The sequence below is a fragment of the Cuculus canorus genome, chromosome 2, assembly GCF_017976375.1.
Source record: "Cuculus canorus isolate bCucCan1 chromosome 2, bCucCan1.pri, whole genome shotgun sequence".
Lineage (NCBI taxonomy): Eukaryota > Metazoa > Chordata > Aves > Cuculiformes > Cuculidae > Cuculus > Cuculus canorus.
Genome location: NC_071402.1, coordinates 79492551 through 79510075, shown reverse-complemented (window position 1 = coordinate 79510075; position 17525 = coordinate 79492551). Strand labels below are relative to the sequence as shown.

Below are 17525 nucleotides of genomic sequence, written 5' to 3'. Positions count from 1 at the left end.
ACCATGCTGTGGGAAGTAGATGTTTATGGAGTTGTCTGGACTTACGTTTACAAAAGAGTTGGTTGGCTTAATTCATTGCTAAGTAAAATAAATTGCCATGTAAATGTTTGTCTTCTGAGCAGATATCCTTTCAGAGGTAGCAAAGAGAAAAATCATGGTTCCCTGAACCTTAGGGTCCAGAAGGTTTGCTCATGAAAGTTTGCTCTCTAATGTGTTGACTTGTAGCTTCTAGCATACCTTTTTGGGTGGCAGAGTGAGGTGGGGAGCTGGGAAATGCAGAGCAGGAATGTGTAAACCTACTGGAGGAATTTCCTTATAGGGGGAAAACATGTTTTTGTCAAACTTAGAAGTTGCTGCATTGTCTATGTGTATTGCCTATCTGTTGCCTGATAAAGGTATATGCTAGTCTGTGGGTAACATAAGGTGTTGGAGAGTGTGTTTTGAAATAAGACTTCTTGAAGATGAGATGTCTAGAACGGAGAGTTGCTTCCTCCTGGGTATGCCTTTGCTAGCAGCACAATCCCCTGCCTGTTGGCACATCTGAAGCTCTCCACAAAGATACATGTGCTTCACGTGCAAATACATTTCACATCCCTTAGGTCTCCATCATAATTTCATTATTTTCACCAGCCTTAAAGTCTGCCAGGGTTCACTTTTGAATATCTCTGCCTCAAAGCAACTGTGTTCTTGCCATGTCTTTCTCTGCTCTTGCATCAGTTTTTCCAATCTGGAGCAGCACAGCTCTCCACAGCTGGTGCTTGTGGGAACTCCTGGCTGCGGAAATTGTGGCTGCTGGCAGGTCTTTGTGTGAAGGAAACAGGATCTCCTTCCTGGATTTAGACCAAAAAGATGGAGTTTAGCATCTTGGGCTGAGTAGGTTACGTTGGTAGTAAACAGTAAGGTCTGATTTCAGACCTGATCCTGGAGAACTGGGAAGAAAAATCTACCTCTGCTATGGTGACACTCCACTTCTTGCTTGAGCTAATCCCCTTGGCTAATGAGAAGAGCTTAGGTGCGAGGGGTTCCCACCTTGCTATATGAATGGTGCAACTCTGGGAGATTATAATGCGTAGTTAAAATCCTTTGGCTGAGAAGGTCCTTTCCCTGCTGAGAGGCATGCAGCTGTTCAACCCTGTTTTCATTATACTTTTGTATAGTGGATGTAGCAATCTACATCAGAGTCTTAGCCCAGACGCGTTTCACTGTACTCGTCATTTATCTCTGGGATAAATGCCCATTTTGTCAGGTACTGATGCTTTAAACCACTTCTGTTTGGTTAAGCCCTTCTAATTGCTTTGTGGTTTAGTTTTGGGTTATATCTTCTATCAACCTGCAGTACAATGAAATGTGCATTCATGCAAAAAAAACCAAAACAGAAACAACTGCCCTGTGTTTCTGCTTTTTCTGCTCTGGCCACAAGTGGTAGATTGAAGTAGTCATTTTTCCCGTTAACAGTTACCAGTTCAGGTAAACATGCATTGAAGAAGAAAGAACTGGCACCACAGTGATGCAGGAATTGTTCATCGCTGTCATGAGAACAAGGGCACAGAATGGGAATGCGTCAAATCTCGAGGTGTGCCTGTAAGTGAGGGAACGTGCCACACCTTTTTGTTGAGAGGTGGAGTGCAGATTTTAAGCTTCTTTGGAAAGATGCTACAAACCATGAGGAAGGGTGTGGTGTTGTACATCCTAGGGACTTGTGAACGGCTTTGTATGACCTGTCTGGGGGATTTGTCTGTAGAAGTGAGATGGGGAGCAGTATGAAGTTACAGGGCTCAGTCCAGCGTATGGTGTGGAAGTATCTATGACAGGAGGAGAGACAGGTTGTTAATATGCAGAGTGTTCCATTCTAGCTGTTTATTGGTGAATGGATTTAAAAAGAATCTATTTTTATTATATGTAATAGGAAAAAATCCCAATACAAGAGAAAAATGACTTGCCATAATGACTAAAGTGACTTGTCCTGTAGATTTGTTATTTTATAGTTGCGCATCTGCAGAAAAATCAGGATGCTTATGTTAGTAACAGTAGAATTACTGCAAGGAAACTTATCTGGTCAGGGAGAAGTAGTGGACTAAAGAAAAGCAGGAGATTGCTTTCCAGGGGTTGTGACCTTGAGGGGCTGAATATAATGAATGCAGTGTTTCAGGCTGCCTTTTTACCTTTCAAGAGCTGCATACCATTGGTATTCATCAGCAGTGATGGGGCTTGGCCACGGGAAGCCTTGTAAAGTATCACTTCATCCCTGAGAGAAGTTCAAAGCTGGAGAAGTACACAACTGTTCAAAGTGCGTGCAGGAAGTGTTGCCTCTTATCTAAACTTAATGGCCTCCCAACTTCACCTTAATTATAAGCCTCATTACTAAATTTGCCTTTGGTCTAAGTTCTAAACTCCCGTTTCTACTAAGTCACACCTTCTCTTTGTATAACAATGGTGTAAAGTGCCACTGGCACAGCCTGCTTTGGTGTCATGTAGCCTCTGGGAAAACTGGGATTAGCCCTGGTCTACAGTGTTCTGCTTGCACAATCCAACACCTAAGTGAGAGACTGGCCTTGGATTAAATTTCTCTGTTCCCAAATGTCACTGTTTTGCTACTGTTGGAGAAGTGAGTGAGGTGTTTCCAAATGGCTGTTGCAATTGAATTTGTTTAAAAACAGTCAATCACAGTTTGAGAAATAACCCATAAGTGGCTATTTCATATTTACTGACACTTCGGTGTTTTTTGGTGGGGTTGGTAGATTAGGTCCTATTTATGATCTGTTTAAAAATTGAATGAATTTTGAAATGAATAATAGATTATTTAAAGCTATAGTTTTTTATCTTCCACAGTTTGATATGTTCTTTTCATATTTCCAAGGGAAATTTTCAGTTTTACGTTGAAATACAGCAGTGCTATGTATTTTACGTCTGAGTTCATGGCTAGATGTGTCAAAATGGATGGGAGTCTTTCTGAGTTTCTCACATGAGAACAAGGCAGAAACTTAGTAATCATTGGAGAAGGAGGAGATGTGAAGAGCTGACAGCCAGTCCTTTTGCCTGCTGCAAACCCAAGAGAAGCATCTGCCAAAAACTCAGTGCGTGATTCCTTCCATGCACCCTGGACTATTGATAGGGGTAGATAGGACAAACAAAAAGAGGGCTCAGGAAAGCAGAAGAAAGGACACCTCTTCAGGGTTGTAGGCAGGTGCTGTAATTTCATGAAGTCCTGTTAGTATCATTTTTTCAACTGCTGTAAGTGTGAATTAATTCTAAAATAAATGGAAAGTGGAATAAAGTAGACCTGTTGGGCCTCTACAGGTCTGCCAAGGAGTCTAACTGAGGGTTACCGCCCTCATGTTCTGTTGGTCCATCTGCACCTCCCCCCCTCACCAAAAAAACCCACCAAACAGAGAATATCTATTAAAGGCTGTATACCCTCATTGTTCTTTTCTATAGGTGCTTACTTCTGTCCCATTGCTTGGAGCTGCCATAACTGTCCAGCATATATTCTTGCCCCTTTCTGTGTAGAACTGTAATACCTTGTTCCTTAGTGGGTTATAGGTGCTTTAACATGCTGCTAGGATTTAATTAAAATCATACTGCCTGCTCACTTCTGGTATTTAAGACATGCATTTTGTTGTTGTATGCAAGGCATCGAGCTGCAAGAAGTCAGAGGACAAAAGGCATCAGATATCATGCGCCATAAAAAGTGTAAGCGTCCTTCTGATTTACAAAATCTCTCTCTTCTTTGTGGGTATTGTTTGGACTTCGTGTCCTTCCTACTCTGGGAGCTACTTGGGTGCCCGCAGTGAAGCTGGCCACATGCATGCTGTGTGAGGAGCTAGGCGGCGCCCAGCTGATGCTTGCTGGGCACAGCAGCCTCCCCCTGCATATCCTGCATCCATAAGCTGTGCCTGCCAGCCTTTCCGCCACAGGGACATGGGAATAAGCCAGTGATCTGCCCTTTAATGATAAAGCGTGCCATTACTTTTTGCTTAATTGGTTGTGTTTTCATCAGGTGATCTCCAGACTGGCAATTTGGAGTTCCTTGGTGATTATTATGGTTTGAAGCATACAAATTAGTGTGGGAAGCTGCTAATGCCTTGCCTTGCAACTTAGGACTTCAGTGGTAATATCTGCTTTTCCTGTGCTCTCCCAAAGCATGAAGGGTAAAGAGGGAGAGCACAGATGGGTGCCCTGCTGCCCTCTATTTCTCATGATGCTCAGGTGTTGCTCCCGTGAAAGACCATCTCATCTTCTAAATCTCCTTGTAAAAGCCAGGTGCCACAGGTAGGCTTTAGGCATGGAGGGGTGTGCTGCCCTAAGGGAAGCTGCTTACTTCCTGGATTTTGAGGATTCATCAGTTTTTGTTAAATTACTTTTTAAGGGTGGTTAGGTCCTAGTGTGTAGTACTGGTTCTGGACCACCTTAGGTTATTTCCTGTCCTACGTGGGTAATGTCTTCCTGAGCTTCCCAAGTCAGCCTCGGCACTGCTGCTACCCAGTTGCTGGTGTCTCTCGTTGCAGGCCAGAAAACCACATTTTCCCAGCTGGGTGTAGACGTGGCATGTATTTTTACTTCATTGAGCTTCTCTGGGCTCCTGTTCCTGCCTTTGAGCTGTGGTGTGCTGCCTTGCACCCACCCTGAGAGACATGTGCAAGGGTTGGGTTGCTGGGCTGCTGAGCCATCTCAGCTGTTGGAGCGGGTGAGGAGAAGCAGTGCTTGTCCTGGATTCAGGATGTTACCTCCGACTTCTAGCAGAGCGTATGAAAAGAGTGGAATGGGTGGTGCTGGTGAAAGCTGCTGGGTGAATCCATGTGGCTTGTGGGAATGGGGGACTTGAGCTTCATGTGCTAAGCTTGGTGCAGCCCCAACCTGTCAACTGCTTGGAGTCAAAGTGTAGCTGGGATTTGTTCTTCAGTGTGGGATTACGCTGGCCAGATTGGCCTACAGAAAGGCAGGGGTAAAAGATTGTTGGAAATGGTACTGAACAGGTCTAACAGCATGTCCTAATTTACCAGCTGTCCAGTATTTTTCATCTGTTTCTCCAGGTTTCTATATTCCGTTACATATTAGCCATAGCAAGTCCTCATCCTACAGAAGAGTGAATTGGTTTGATTGTGTCTTAAGTAAGCTCTGATCTTATAGCTCTTTTCTGCAATAATTAAGTCTGGAAATAGTTACCCTTCTTGCCTGTCCCTACCTTAATCCAAGAAAACGATTCATGTGTAAACTGATATTTTTGAGTTGCAGAGAGATGTAAGCAAAGAAAGCCCAGACCCCTTTAATATCATTAGACCTGTAAAAGAGGCATAAAAATTGAGAATGAGTAAGAGCTAATGTGGAACCTTTGTACTTTGATACCAGTAACTTGCTAAGTGAAAACTGGTATTATTCTTGGAAGCTTTTTTATGTATGCTTCTTACTTTGCACAGTCTGCTGCTTAATACGAATTATCTTTTTTCCATAAGAATCCCCCTTGCCTAACGGTAAGTCTTCCTGGAATTATCTGCTTGTTTGTCATGAGAGGGGAGAGGAAAATAAAGAAAAAAACAAACCAAAACAGGAATAGCTCTTGCCTTGCTAAATTCAGTTCTTCCTATGTGCTTTCAGGTGCAATACTGGCATTTTATTGATGATGCTTCTTGGTGTGAAAAGTCTTTGATAAATACTACCACAGTAAAATCTGATGGTTGGCAAAAATCAGTCAATGGTAGAAAAGGTATCTTGATTAGAAATTTCATCTGCTTTGCAAATTCAGCTTGGGCTAAGCCACTATAATGTCCTTCTAGACAAGGCAAATCCATGCTTGTATAGCACAACTAGCATCTGTCAGAAAATAGCACTGTATAGTTGTTTCGTATTAGATTTGCTTCGAAAAAAGTCAGTGTCCAGGTACATTGTGGAGCAATGTTAAGAACTGAACAGTTCCTTCACTGATGAGCCTAATAATGCCTCGTGAAAATAAGTGGTAAATGCCTCTCTTGAGGACCCATGTGTCAAAGGAATGGTTGGGTTTCTCTCCGTCCCCCTTAATTAGCTTTAAACTCCTCGAAGTTAAGAAGTTTCTCCTAAATAAAACATTGAAATTAACCTGAATATCTGTATTTGCAAGCAGGATTTCGCATTCTGTAAACAAGGCTCTCTGTGTGCTTTGCAAGTGGTGAATAAGAAAGATATTTCAAGTTCAGTTTTTAACTAAACCTTGTTTCAGAGAGTCTCTCCCATATCATGTGGCTGGTGCTCAGGAGTCAGCTTCCCTGGCCTTTGCTTTGCATTCTACTCAGGCAGGAGAGGCAAGAGGAAGATGGAAGAAAATGCTGAAATGTTTTACAACATTTGAGACCCTTTGCAACCTGTGGCAAATGACAAATTTGGTAGCTGGGGTGTTTTAAGGGTGGAGTTTCTTAAGAAGAGCAAAGTTGTGTTGGTGAACCCCAGGAGGGTAGTGTAGAAGATGAAGATATTTACCATTGCTTTGCCTCACTGGTCTTCAAGACACCAGTCCCAACAGGGCAGCTGAAGGAGGGGATGCAAAGAGGGTCCTAGCATGACTTTGCATGTCTGGATTTAGAAATCCTTTTCCACCTTGATTTGAATTTATAAGCTTGTCATGTGGCATAAGCAAAAACTTGCCAAACTGATAGTTTTTGGATTGAGGACTGCCAAACACAGCCAAGCATCGTGAATGAGCTACAGGCTGTCCTCTTGTCCTCAAGCTGGTTATGGAGCTGCATAGCAATGTAACAACTTTCTAGGCAATGTTGAGAAGAATATTTTAGCAGGAGCTAATAGTGATTTAAATTGGCTTGTTTGAGCAGTCATGCTGTGATAACTACTCTTCCTACACTGCTGTTGGCTTTGGTGAATGGTTTTTAGAATACAGTCTCTCTTCCCCTGCTGCTTGTACGTGCACTGTGCTTCCTTGGTTCTGTCATTAAAATATCCACTAAGGTTGAAAAACGTCAACTCACATGTATGAAGAATTGGGATGTGTGCGTGTATACAGATTGGTTAGAATTCAGTAGATTTTAAGATGATTTTCACCAAGTTTGGGGTTTATTGGTGAGGGTTTGTTTTTTTTTTTTGTTAATTAATAAAAAATTGTAGTTTTGGAAAAATATTAGTGCTCAGCAAATCTGTGCTATCCTCCAAGACAGAACTGCAACTTCTTTTGAAATATGTGAAGGCAGAGTTGGGGGTTGTTTTGGTTCTTGGGGAAAGTTTTAAGGTTTTGTGAGGATAGTGTACATTCCTCTTTAGGAATTCAAAAAGGGGAGAGAATTATGTGCTACTTTTAAGGTGACTGTGAATGTACCGGGAGCTCTTGTCATTAGCCTGGCTGCTGCTACCCCCTGCCCCAACATGAATGGCGATAGAAAGGTGTACACTGGCCCCCAAGCTCTTTTCCCCTGTGTTACTTACATTTCTCCACTGTCACCAGAACTGCCCCCATCTTCCTTCTCCTTACCCACATGTCTTTTTTAATTACTTACCTTCCTTACTGAGTTTTAATGGATTAAAATTCCTCTTTTCCCCTGACCCCCAAGCTGGGAGCCAGGGGAAGAGTGGTGATGTCACATGCTGTCTGAGTCCATGATAACCACTGATGATGATGTAAAGCGGCATCTGAAACTGTGGATCTGGTAAATAGAAGAAAATTGCTCTATACTTTCCTTTCTTCCCTGATTTTTCATTTTTGCAGTTTTATTCACTGTCAGTTGCCAAGTAGTACTTTAAGCACTGATGTTTTAATTTTGGAATAAATGAGAAATGCTATTGACTCAACTGCCCAGAAGCTGGTATTTCTTTACCTAAACTTGCAGGCACACGAAATAGCTGTTGTCCTACAGCAGCCTGTCAAACTTGACTGATAAAAGGATTTCCAAATTCCTTTATTACCGTATTGTAGATTGGTGTTTGACCTATTCGACCTATTTGGTGTTTGACCTATTTGACAAAACTCGTAAAAATATAAAGGTAATGCTTTAATCTTTCCCATGAAAGCCATACATTCAGACTGTAGCAATACTGGTAACTCTTTTGCAAAGACTCAATGGCATCTCGTTGCTGGATTTGCTTTTGAGGATATGATAAACTGTTGTTTCCTAGCAGTATGAAAACCCCATCACCCTCAGGACCTGGCAACCGCACCTTCAGACCTCTAGCAGAGAAGTGCAACTGCTTGTGGCTTTTGAGCAAGGTCTGTTAGCAATGCGTGTCTTCACATGGACAGCAGAAGGTGGTGAGGAGCATACTCATCCACCTGTGTACATAGAAGGTAATCTCTGTGTGCCGTTTGTGTTGGGAATAATTGGAAGATTAGATGTTTTCAGGGTTTTTTAGTTATAAAAAACGGCCACATTATATGAAGTGGTTGTCTTGTAAGAAGTACTGGTGCTTTCAGACGTTTGGGAAGGTACAAATTTACTCTGTTTTCCCCTCAAGTTAATAATAGTAATATATGTTTTAATCCAGTTTCTGTTTTTTAAAGCGATATAGCATTTTCGGAGCTGTGCTATCTCCGGTTACTGAAACAGAAGGAGATTGAGCCTGTTCAAGGTTAATCAGCAGCTGTTGCACAGACCTCAGGAGCAGGAGAGCTGGAGCTTTGATCTGGTGTGGGGGATGGACAGGCAACAGAAACATATTTTCAAGGAGATTTAGTTCTGCAGGAAACTACCTCCCCTAAATTGACCTTATGTCCCAAGGAGGCATCTTCATGGCTTTGTTCTGCTTTAAAACAGTAAAGCAAAATGGTATTTATTGATCAGGAGGCAGAACTAAATTTGTTGAGAGAAAGGTGTCGGTAGTTTACTCCTGTGCTCTCTAAGGAAATTGTGATTAGCGCTGTAGAGTGTTTTGAAAATCAGTTTTACCACAGTCAGCTGGATTAAGTATGTGCCTAGATTTAAGTGTGTAGTCAATTCATGAAGTTGAGTTTAAGGTACTGACATTTAGATGAGATGCTCAAATCCCTTCCGAAGCTGTGCTTTCTCTCATTATCTGCAGAGACTTAGGGTTCAGCTAGTCCTTCTGTGTAACTCCATCTGTTCCTTACCACCCCATCATTCCTGGACGAAAGCTGCTGGTTTTCCGACTGTTGGCAGAGGGGAGACAGGCTGGCTCGAGAGAGACAGAGCCCGTTAGCAGCACTATCTTGGAGTAATTTCTGGAATATTAATTAATTTCCCTTTGATAGGTTGTGTGGTGGTAGCCTATGCAGACTTTTATGGTAGTTTTCATATTTCAGCTGTTTTCACTGACATCCAGCTGTTGTGGAAGCCTTTTGTCGATGAGTGCAGGAAAGCTGCACCAGGGAAGCTGGCACTGCAAAGGGGAGAGGATCTAGATCAGTACTCTGAATTACAGAGTCATATGTCAGACAAATGTTCACTACTACTTTTTAATTTCCCTGGACATAGGTGTGGAAGAACAGCTCCAGTTTTCTGCTTAAGAGGGTGAACGCTTCATTTCTGGATTGAAGTTGGTGAGGGACATCCAGCTTCCAGTGAACTTCATGAGTTTGCCCCTGAGTAGTCTGGCCAAGCATCCACTTGGCAAGTTCAATTTTTTAGGTACCTAAACGGAAGTGTTTTCAATAGTCCTAAGCTAACAATGAGGGATGAGTTTTCAGAAGCAAAACTGTTCATGAGTGTGAAATTAGCAAAGTTGTGTTTTGTCTGGATAGCTTCTTTCTTGCTGCAGCCCTCCTTGTGACAGTGTGTGAATTAGTGAAGAGCAGGAACAAAGATAAATGTGGTTTTGGTTATCTTTTCCATTAAAAAGCTATGTCTAGCTTGACCAAGTTAATAACATCTCTTCCTGTCTCTCAAACTTTGTGTTTGGAGCCAAGCTACTGTACGGCATGAACAAAAGGTTCTCTAAATACATAATGACTATTGTTCCTTTTACTTTGCCAATCCCTAGTAGTGAAAAGTTTTTTGAATGCAGATGCTGCATAACCTACATTCATCGCCTTTAATTTAAAGCAGTTTTACTGCTATGAATCAACTGCATTGAGGAGTTCACTGGATTTTACATTATAACATGAATGAGCAGCATTTTCATTTGAATGGGAACACAGCTATTATGTAATACTAATTTTTAATAAATTAATATATATACAATATATTAAAAAACCCTATGGTTATTGTGCAGGCAGTTATTTTCTTGAGTGTAGAACCTGTATGCATACAAAACATTGGTTGTTAATTACAGTTTTGCAATGAATGCTCCACCATTTTACTTAGTTTACATAGTTCTTAGGTAATTTTGTCATTTCCAGTGGCCAAAAGAAAGTAAAAAGGAATGGACTTTTACCATCTCCGAGAACAGAATACAGAGGAAGGTAAGACATAGTGTTTGCATTTTCAGCTGTAAAATCTGCGAGGTAGAAGGACTAGGGACTTCTCCATGTGGTCTTGCAGCTGTGACATTTGCAAACTGATTTCTTTTCCCTTATGCAGTCAGAAGAAATGTATTTGCTATGGAGATGATAGTGTATGGCCCTTCTGCAAATGCTATTCCAAGTATTTTTACAACATTGTTTCACAGAAATGAAAAACGTTGTACTTTAGTAAGTGTGCTGTGGCTTACCTTTCCCCCTAATCACATAACATCAGCGTGTTAAATGGCTTGTCAGGGAGCTCTGGAGTAGGCAAGTCGCTAGGCTTCATCCACTACAATGGGTCTCAATCAATATAAGGTATCATCATGTGCATTGAGTGGAGTCCTTCCTCAGGTGGGTCCTGTATGACAAGCCTTGTCCATAAATTAACTACTAGTCAAGATTTTGTTCTCAAAACTGTCACTTGTATGTCACTAATGAATCGCAGAGGGATTGCAGCCTGGTTGCAGAGCTAGGTGGGCACTGGAGATGGTGGTAACTTGCCTGGCTCTAAGGGATCTTTTGCCAAAGCTTCTTTGTTTTTTCTCCCTCCCTGGACAGGACGGCTTTGCAGTACACCCAGCCCATGGACAGACGCGGTATTGTTGAGCTACCTTGCCAGGGAACACTTTGTATTTGCATTTCAGATGCCTTAGGCTTTGTGAATTGCATTGTTCCAGCCTCCTCTGAATAGCAGCTATTGACCCCTAACAATGTACATTTGTTTAAATCAAACTCTTTCCTACTTGCTTTAAAAAGCTTGTTTTAGGACTGGCTCAACCAAGTGAACACTTCTCTGCGGGCCCCTTTTTATCCCCTTCATAGCCAGAAAAAGTCAGAGTTAATTATTTAATTCCAAGATGGAGAACATTCTCCTTGTGAGAAGCTATTTTGAATGCTGAGGTTTTGGCAAATTTTGTTGTGGCTTAATGTTTATAAGCTTTTCATTGCCCTTGAAAGCATAAACTTCATGTTACTTGAGTTCATAGATTTTGGCAAATAATAAACCAGTGGAACAACAGGGATTTGATTGTCCTGAAGCACTTGAAGAACTGGACTACATTTTGACAAATAGGTTTTTTTGCTGTTTGTGTGTGCATTTAGATGGATTGAATTCATCTGGAAGGAGAAGGTAGAGACTGACTGGTACAAACACTTAGTGACCAGCAGCAGGCTGGTGAAAGCCTTTCTCTGGGTGGTGACATGACCAGGGCCAGATACCTGCAGGTGAGGTACAAAGAGGATAGAGACAGTCTTTCTTCAGGGTGCCCAGTGACAGGACCAAAGGCAATGGGCGTGGAATGAAATGCAGGAGGTTCCCTCTGAATATCAGGAAACACTTTTTTACTGTGAAGTTGCCCAAGCAATGGCACTGGTTGCCCAGAAAGGTTGTACAGTCTCTCATGGCTAGGGATACTCAACAGCCATCTGCACACAGTCCTGGACAGCTTGCCCTGGATAACACTGCTTGAGGAGGAAGGTTGGACTAGATGCTCTCCGAGAGGTCCCTTCCAGCCTCAGCCTTCTGTGATGCACAGGTGAAGTGAGGTGGATGAAGGCATACAAAAGTCAAAGACTCTGCCCACCTTGCTCTGAGTGTATTGCATCGTATAGCATGGGGATGTGATTTCTCTTACGCAGTGCTGCTTACTCGTGCCTCATACGCTTTAGACCCACACTGCAGTGGGCTAAGTGGGGTGTGCTGAGCACTGCATTGCACCACCCCACTGGGGTTGATGGGCAGCTACAAGCCTCAGATTTTCATTCTTGGGCGCTCTTGGGATGGTGAGCTGATGGCAGCAATTGCATTAATGTGAAAGAGCCCTTTGTTTCCTGCCCCAGCGGTTGTGGTAGATATTCTTAATACTGAGGATGCCGCCTTGGAAGTTGTCATCACTCCTGCGCCTGTACTTAAGAGACACAGGATATTTCTATTTGCTGACCCTGGTAGGGAGGTACCAGAAGAAGTCCAAGAGCAATGCCAAGAGCATTGTCAGCTTTCCTCCCTCTGGAAAGCGTTCATGCCCTCGGACCTGTCAGCACAAGGGTATCCATGCTGCTGGGGAATATTAAAAACAGAATTGCGCCCTGGGTTTTTTGATGGTCAAAGTCTGATGCAGACCCAAGGGGGTGGGTGGAAGTTTTCCCACTGCTATCAGTGGATTCTGAATTAAATGTTCCAGTTGTGTTACCTTTACCACTGCTGATGAGTCCGCTCTGTCTTGCCCACCTCGGGTACTAGCTCTCGGGTTCCGCTTCCCTCTGCCCTCACCCTGTGCTTTAGAATTGACATACCCTGCATTTGAACTGCCTCGGTTGTGCTGTATACCTGGAAACCACCCGGCTTGAGGTTTTGGAGGTAACAGAACAAACAGCTCTGCAGGCATTTGCAACATTTAAAATGGAAAGCAGATTGTCAAAAGATGGAGGGGAAGAAGAAATGAGATGCTCTTACATGGTGCTCTCTGTGAAGCTGGGCTCTTTCTGTTCAGAGAAACAAGCAGAAAGAGTTTTTACAGTCTCCGTGATCATTATTTCATGTCTCAATGCTGCTGTTCTCCCATCTAGAAACAAGAAAAACATTTACGCAGAAATATCTAAATTGTATGCAACTCATAATGTGGCTGAAGTCCGTGGTAGACTCATGGGCCAATCACCTTAAATATGTAACAGAAATAAAAATATTTAATGTGACTGTTAATCAGGACCCTGCACCCCACCAATTTTAACAAGTTTCTAAGTCAGGTTTCCTTGTGTAGAAATTCAGGCAAGGACAACCTTTGGATGCTACCATGCAAAATTAATTATGTGATCTTTTTTCTTTTTTTTCAGTGATTGTACACCCAAAGACACAACCTTCTGATTATCAGGTTATATCCCAACCGTTTTCTACCACCCATCTATTTTTTATTTAGGGTAGAATTTGACTGTTCTGGTGGGGAAAAAAATTCTCCACTAAATACCAATAAAATACTGTCTTCCCGGTATGGAGCCTGCCCTTTGTTTGTAGAGAACAGGAGTATAGTTTGACTTGGAGGTCACACTATGGGGTGCTGCTTGGTGTTTTCATGCCAGCTAGAAGCCTTCTCCTATGCTGGAGCAACTTGAGTGGGTATTGTTAATGAGATGGCTTTTGCTGCAGCTGCAGCATCAGCTATGTTTCCTCCTCCCACATTCCTTATTCTCAGTGCTGGATATTTCTGTTTTCTTGATGCTGCCTCTACCAACCATGTGAAAATTAAAATAGTCTTTGCCTACCCTGTCTCAGTAGACTAACTTAGGTGTCTCACTGATAGTGTCTCCATTGCCTTCTCACATCTAAAAAGCAAATGTCATTTCTTTTTAACTTTGCTTGCTAGTATTTTTTTTTAAATCCTCTGCATTGTTTTGCAGCCGAGAGATGGAGACCAGAGAAAAGGCAAAGTGGTTTAGAAAAAAAAAGGTGAAAGATGATAGGGGGCAGTGCTGCGAGTGCCTAATAGAGTTTGAAAATAAACAGGTAGGGAGCCAGCCAGCTTTGAGGATGATCTTTTAAACTGTGCTTTGCAATCTTACATGTGCTAACATGAGGCACATGACTTGGAGAACTGGCTCCAGCTGCTCTTGCCAGCACTTAGAAACTTCTATTAAAAGAAAAAAAAAACAACCCAGCACTTCAATGTAGTTCTATTGTTTTACAGTTCTAGCAGAAACCAACAAATACTTACTTTGTATGAGAGATTATTTTATTTCATCCACTTGCTTATTTGGATTTAGACCTTGCTTTCTCTCCTTTACTTGATAAATAATTCCAGAGAAAAATATTGAGTAAAATTCTTTTTTCAGTTTTCAGTTATGCCATCTGTAACTCTTTTTTGTTTATTGTAGGGGTCTCGGATCTGGCTGCGAGAAAATAATCAGCATTATCCCAGTACTGTTCATTCCTGTGCAGAAGGAGTCGTCGTTTTCAGGACAGACTATGGTCAGGTATGGACATCGTTCCCCTTCATTTCCTCCTTTTTGCCACTCGGTAGAAAAGTAGGGGCTTGTGGGGAGGGTATAGGGGAAAATAGAACTGTTAGGTTTGTGAACGTAATATTTGTTTTGTATGACTTGAAAATGCAACTTTGGTTTCAACAGCTCTTTCCATTGCCTGTCTGGTCAGTTGCTGTGATCATGCCTGATAGAGCTGAAGCAATGCTGCCAGGTGGGACAGCCTTGTTCCACGTAGGCTGGTGTTTATGTAGTTTACTGGCGGTAGATGGCCCCTCCTTTACAGTCACAGCAAGCAGGATTTGCGCACAGTAGTGCAGCATCACTGATGCAATGAAAGGCAGCAAAGCACACCTCCCAGAGCAGAACTGGGGCAGCTCCATCAGCTCCTGTGGCAAGGAAGCTCCTGTGAAGGAAGGAGATTGTTGCTCCCCTCCGGTTGATTTTTTTGGTTTGTTTGTTTGGTTTAGTTTAGTAGGTTTGGGGTGGGTTTTTTTTTTTTTTTTAATTTTAACTGCTTCCTGATTGTAAAGTGCTCCTGGCTCCTGCCAGCCTGGAGATGGATCTCAGCATCTGCTTGGTTTACCTTGGCCATCTCAGGCAGCACGTGCCTGCTGAATTAGTGCAGCACTGTCACTCTCTGGTTGCCAGCTGGTGAAGAGAGCTGATATGGAGCTTGTTCCCTGTCTTTTTTTCTCTTTTTAACCCCTAGAAGAAGTCAGAACTAGCTCTGCTAGATGCTGACAGGTTCAAAGTGCTCTGCCTTCTCACACATTTACTTTTTATTTACCTGTTTATTGTACTCTCCATTCAGCTACAGCTTCTTGCAGTTTCCCTGGACAAATTTCAGTTTTAGATTGAGTCAGATGTAAACAGTTATACTTAGACAGTTTTCAACCTCCAAAGGATGCTCCTGTTGACTTTAGGAGGATGTTGGTTCCCTCAGGTTGGACAGCAACCTGATCTAGTTGAAGATGTCTCTTTGTATTGCAGAGGAATTGGATTAGATGACCTTTAAAGGTCCCTTCCAACCCAAACTATTCTATGATCCTTTGCACCTGTGCCAAGTTACCAGATATATCGGATTAGTGACCCAAACACACATTGTACGGGGGAAGACATACACAAAATTAGACTGAGTGGACCTACCGCTGTGTATGAAGCCTCCTCACAGAGAAACAAGGCCACCTATATCTTGTATTTCCTGTGGGTTGCATGTTAAATTGTGTGTGTAGCGGTGCTCAGATATGGGAGATTTCATGTTTTGACCTGTCCTGCTGCAGTTTTAGGTCCAGTCAAGTGGAGAGACTGAGACTGTCTCCTCTGTTGTCTCTTTGAAGCAGAAAAAATAGAGATCCATCACGTTAAAGCATCACTGTTAGTATTTGCTTTTATGCTTGTAGGAGGGGTTACCTGCAATTTTCACAAGATTTTAAAATTGGACATGCATCTGTAAAGGACTTGACTTTTAGAAGTGTTTTGAGATTCAAAACCCTTATGGGAACCACAGATGCTGTTTTATAACAGACAGCTTGCTTTGGTGCCCTAGGAGAGGATGTCAGAGCTAACATTGGCATCTGCCAGTGGAAGAGCTGCTTGCTAATGGTCTTGGTGCATGTGTTGTGTGTGATGTTGCTGCCTTTCTGTGGTGTATGCAATGCAAGCTGAAACTTCAGGTAATGTGGAAAAAGCCTCAAGTCATTACTGTCATATCATCTGACTGATTGCATTTCCTTAGGAAACCTTGATGCTATAAACAACACTTGGAAATAAATGGTCTTTGGTTTGGCCTGCTTGTGTTAAAAGCAGGTGGTGCAAACCAGGAAGGACATAAGGAGCAGCCTTCAGACCTATGATGTTGTGTTTGTCTCTTCAGTTTGAGCAGGCTGCTGCCCAGCTGAAGACATACAAGCAATTCACTGCATTTGATAATTTTAACCCTTTTCAGGGCTTACGTTTTCAGGAGTGCACTTTGCCCATAAAGGGACCGTGACAGGTGAAATTGGCCAATTAGTATTCTTCCTCCTGTTGTTTTTCCTGATGCAACAACTTTAGAACATCCCGCTCTTGTTGAATGGTTCTGTGTGGACTGCAGAAGGTAGCAAGCAGGTGAAATGGAAATGAGATGATGCCCAGTGATTACCTCTGACAGCTTGACCGGCCCTGCAATGCTGTGTGTCACTTTAAAGAGCGAGGCAGGGGAAGCAAGGAGTGAGGTTGCAGAAATATGAGGCGATGATGATTTTTGAAGCGTGGCTGACGTATTGATTCCCAGACCCTTTTGACAGCTGCAGTTCATGTTCAAGTCTAATGACAAACTGATGAAATTGCTGGGATCTTATCAAAGCACAGCATTGTTATTCATTTTCTGATTCAGTAGCTTCCACTGGACTTTGCACTTCTCACCTTTCCACTGAGCATTTTTCATGACTTCTTAAGATGTGATTGACAGGGTGGTGGGGCTAGAAAGGTATGTTTGCTGGAGTTGTGCTTAGGCTTTATTTTTATGAGTTTGGACTTCAAGTCTTTGCCAACATCAGTTTGCTGAATAATAGAAAGATCCTAGCACAGTACAGCACAGCATTAGTTCTTAGTTTCTTCTTTCTGTTCTGAATAGTGGAAATAAATTTGACACAGAAACCCATGGCAGCATATGGTTGTATGCTGAAAGGATGTTGGTTTTAAGGAATCCTACCCAAAAATCTTGCAAGAATATGCCATAACCTTTCAGTATTTAACAAGTTCTGTATCAGGTGTTGAGTCCCTTCTTGATAATCACATGGTGATGTAATTGCTTCTTAAGTATTCATGTGTTGCCTGAGTGTTTCAATTAAGCAGTCTATTTCCTAATTATCTCTAAAGATGACTGATACTGCTTTTTGCTTTTGTCACCCTCTGTGTGAGATGGTTGTAAAAGCAGCTAATTTGGTAGGCTGAGTGGAATATCTAATAAATATGATATGGTACACTAAGAAATGGAATTTCAGGTTGTCAGTTTGGGTTTCTCTGGACAAATAGCTACAAAACAGGCATAATTCTTCATGGAGGAGAAAAAAGAAAAATGTGGCACTGTATGGACACAGATGAAAGCCTCATTAAATACAGGGAGGGGAAGAGTACATCAGGGCCATATTTCACCACCACCGCCCACGATAAAAGAGTGGGAGTTGAAAGCTAACATCCC

At 42.3% G+C, this 17525-nt stretch overlaps 1 protein-coding gene across 1 annotated transcript in view; it reads left to right on the top strand.

Moving 5' to 3' along the window:
* The window catches only part of MYO10 (myosin X), a 165032-nt gene that overhangs the window by 18230 nt on the left and 129277 nt on the right, over window positions 1–17525 (top strand). Inside the window, exon 2 of the mRNA XM_054057324.1 lies at window positions 14237–14335. Coding sequence (XP_053913299.1) covers window positions 14237–14335 — 99 coding nt within the window. The remainder of the gene's footprint in view (window positions 1–14236; window positions 14336–17525) is intronic.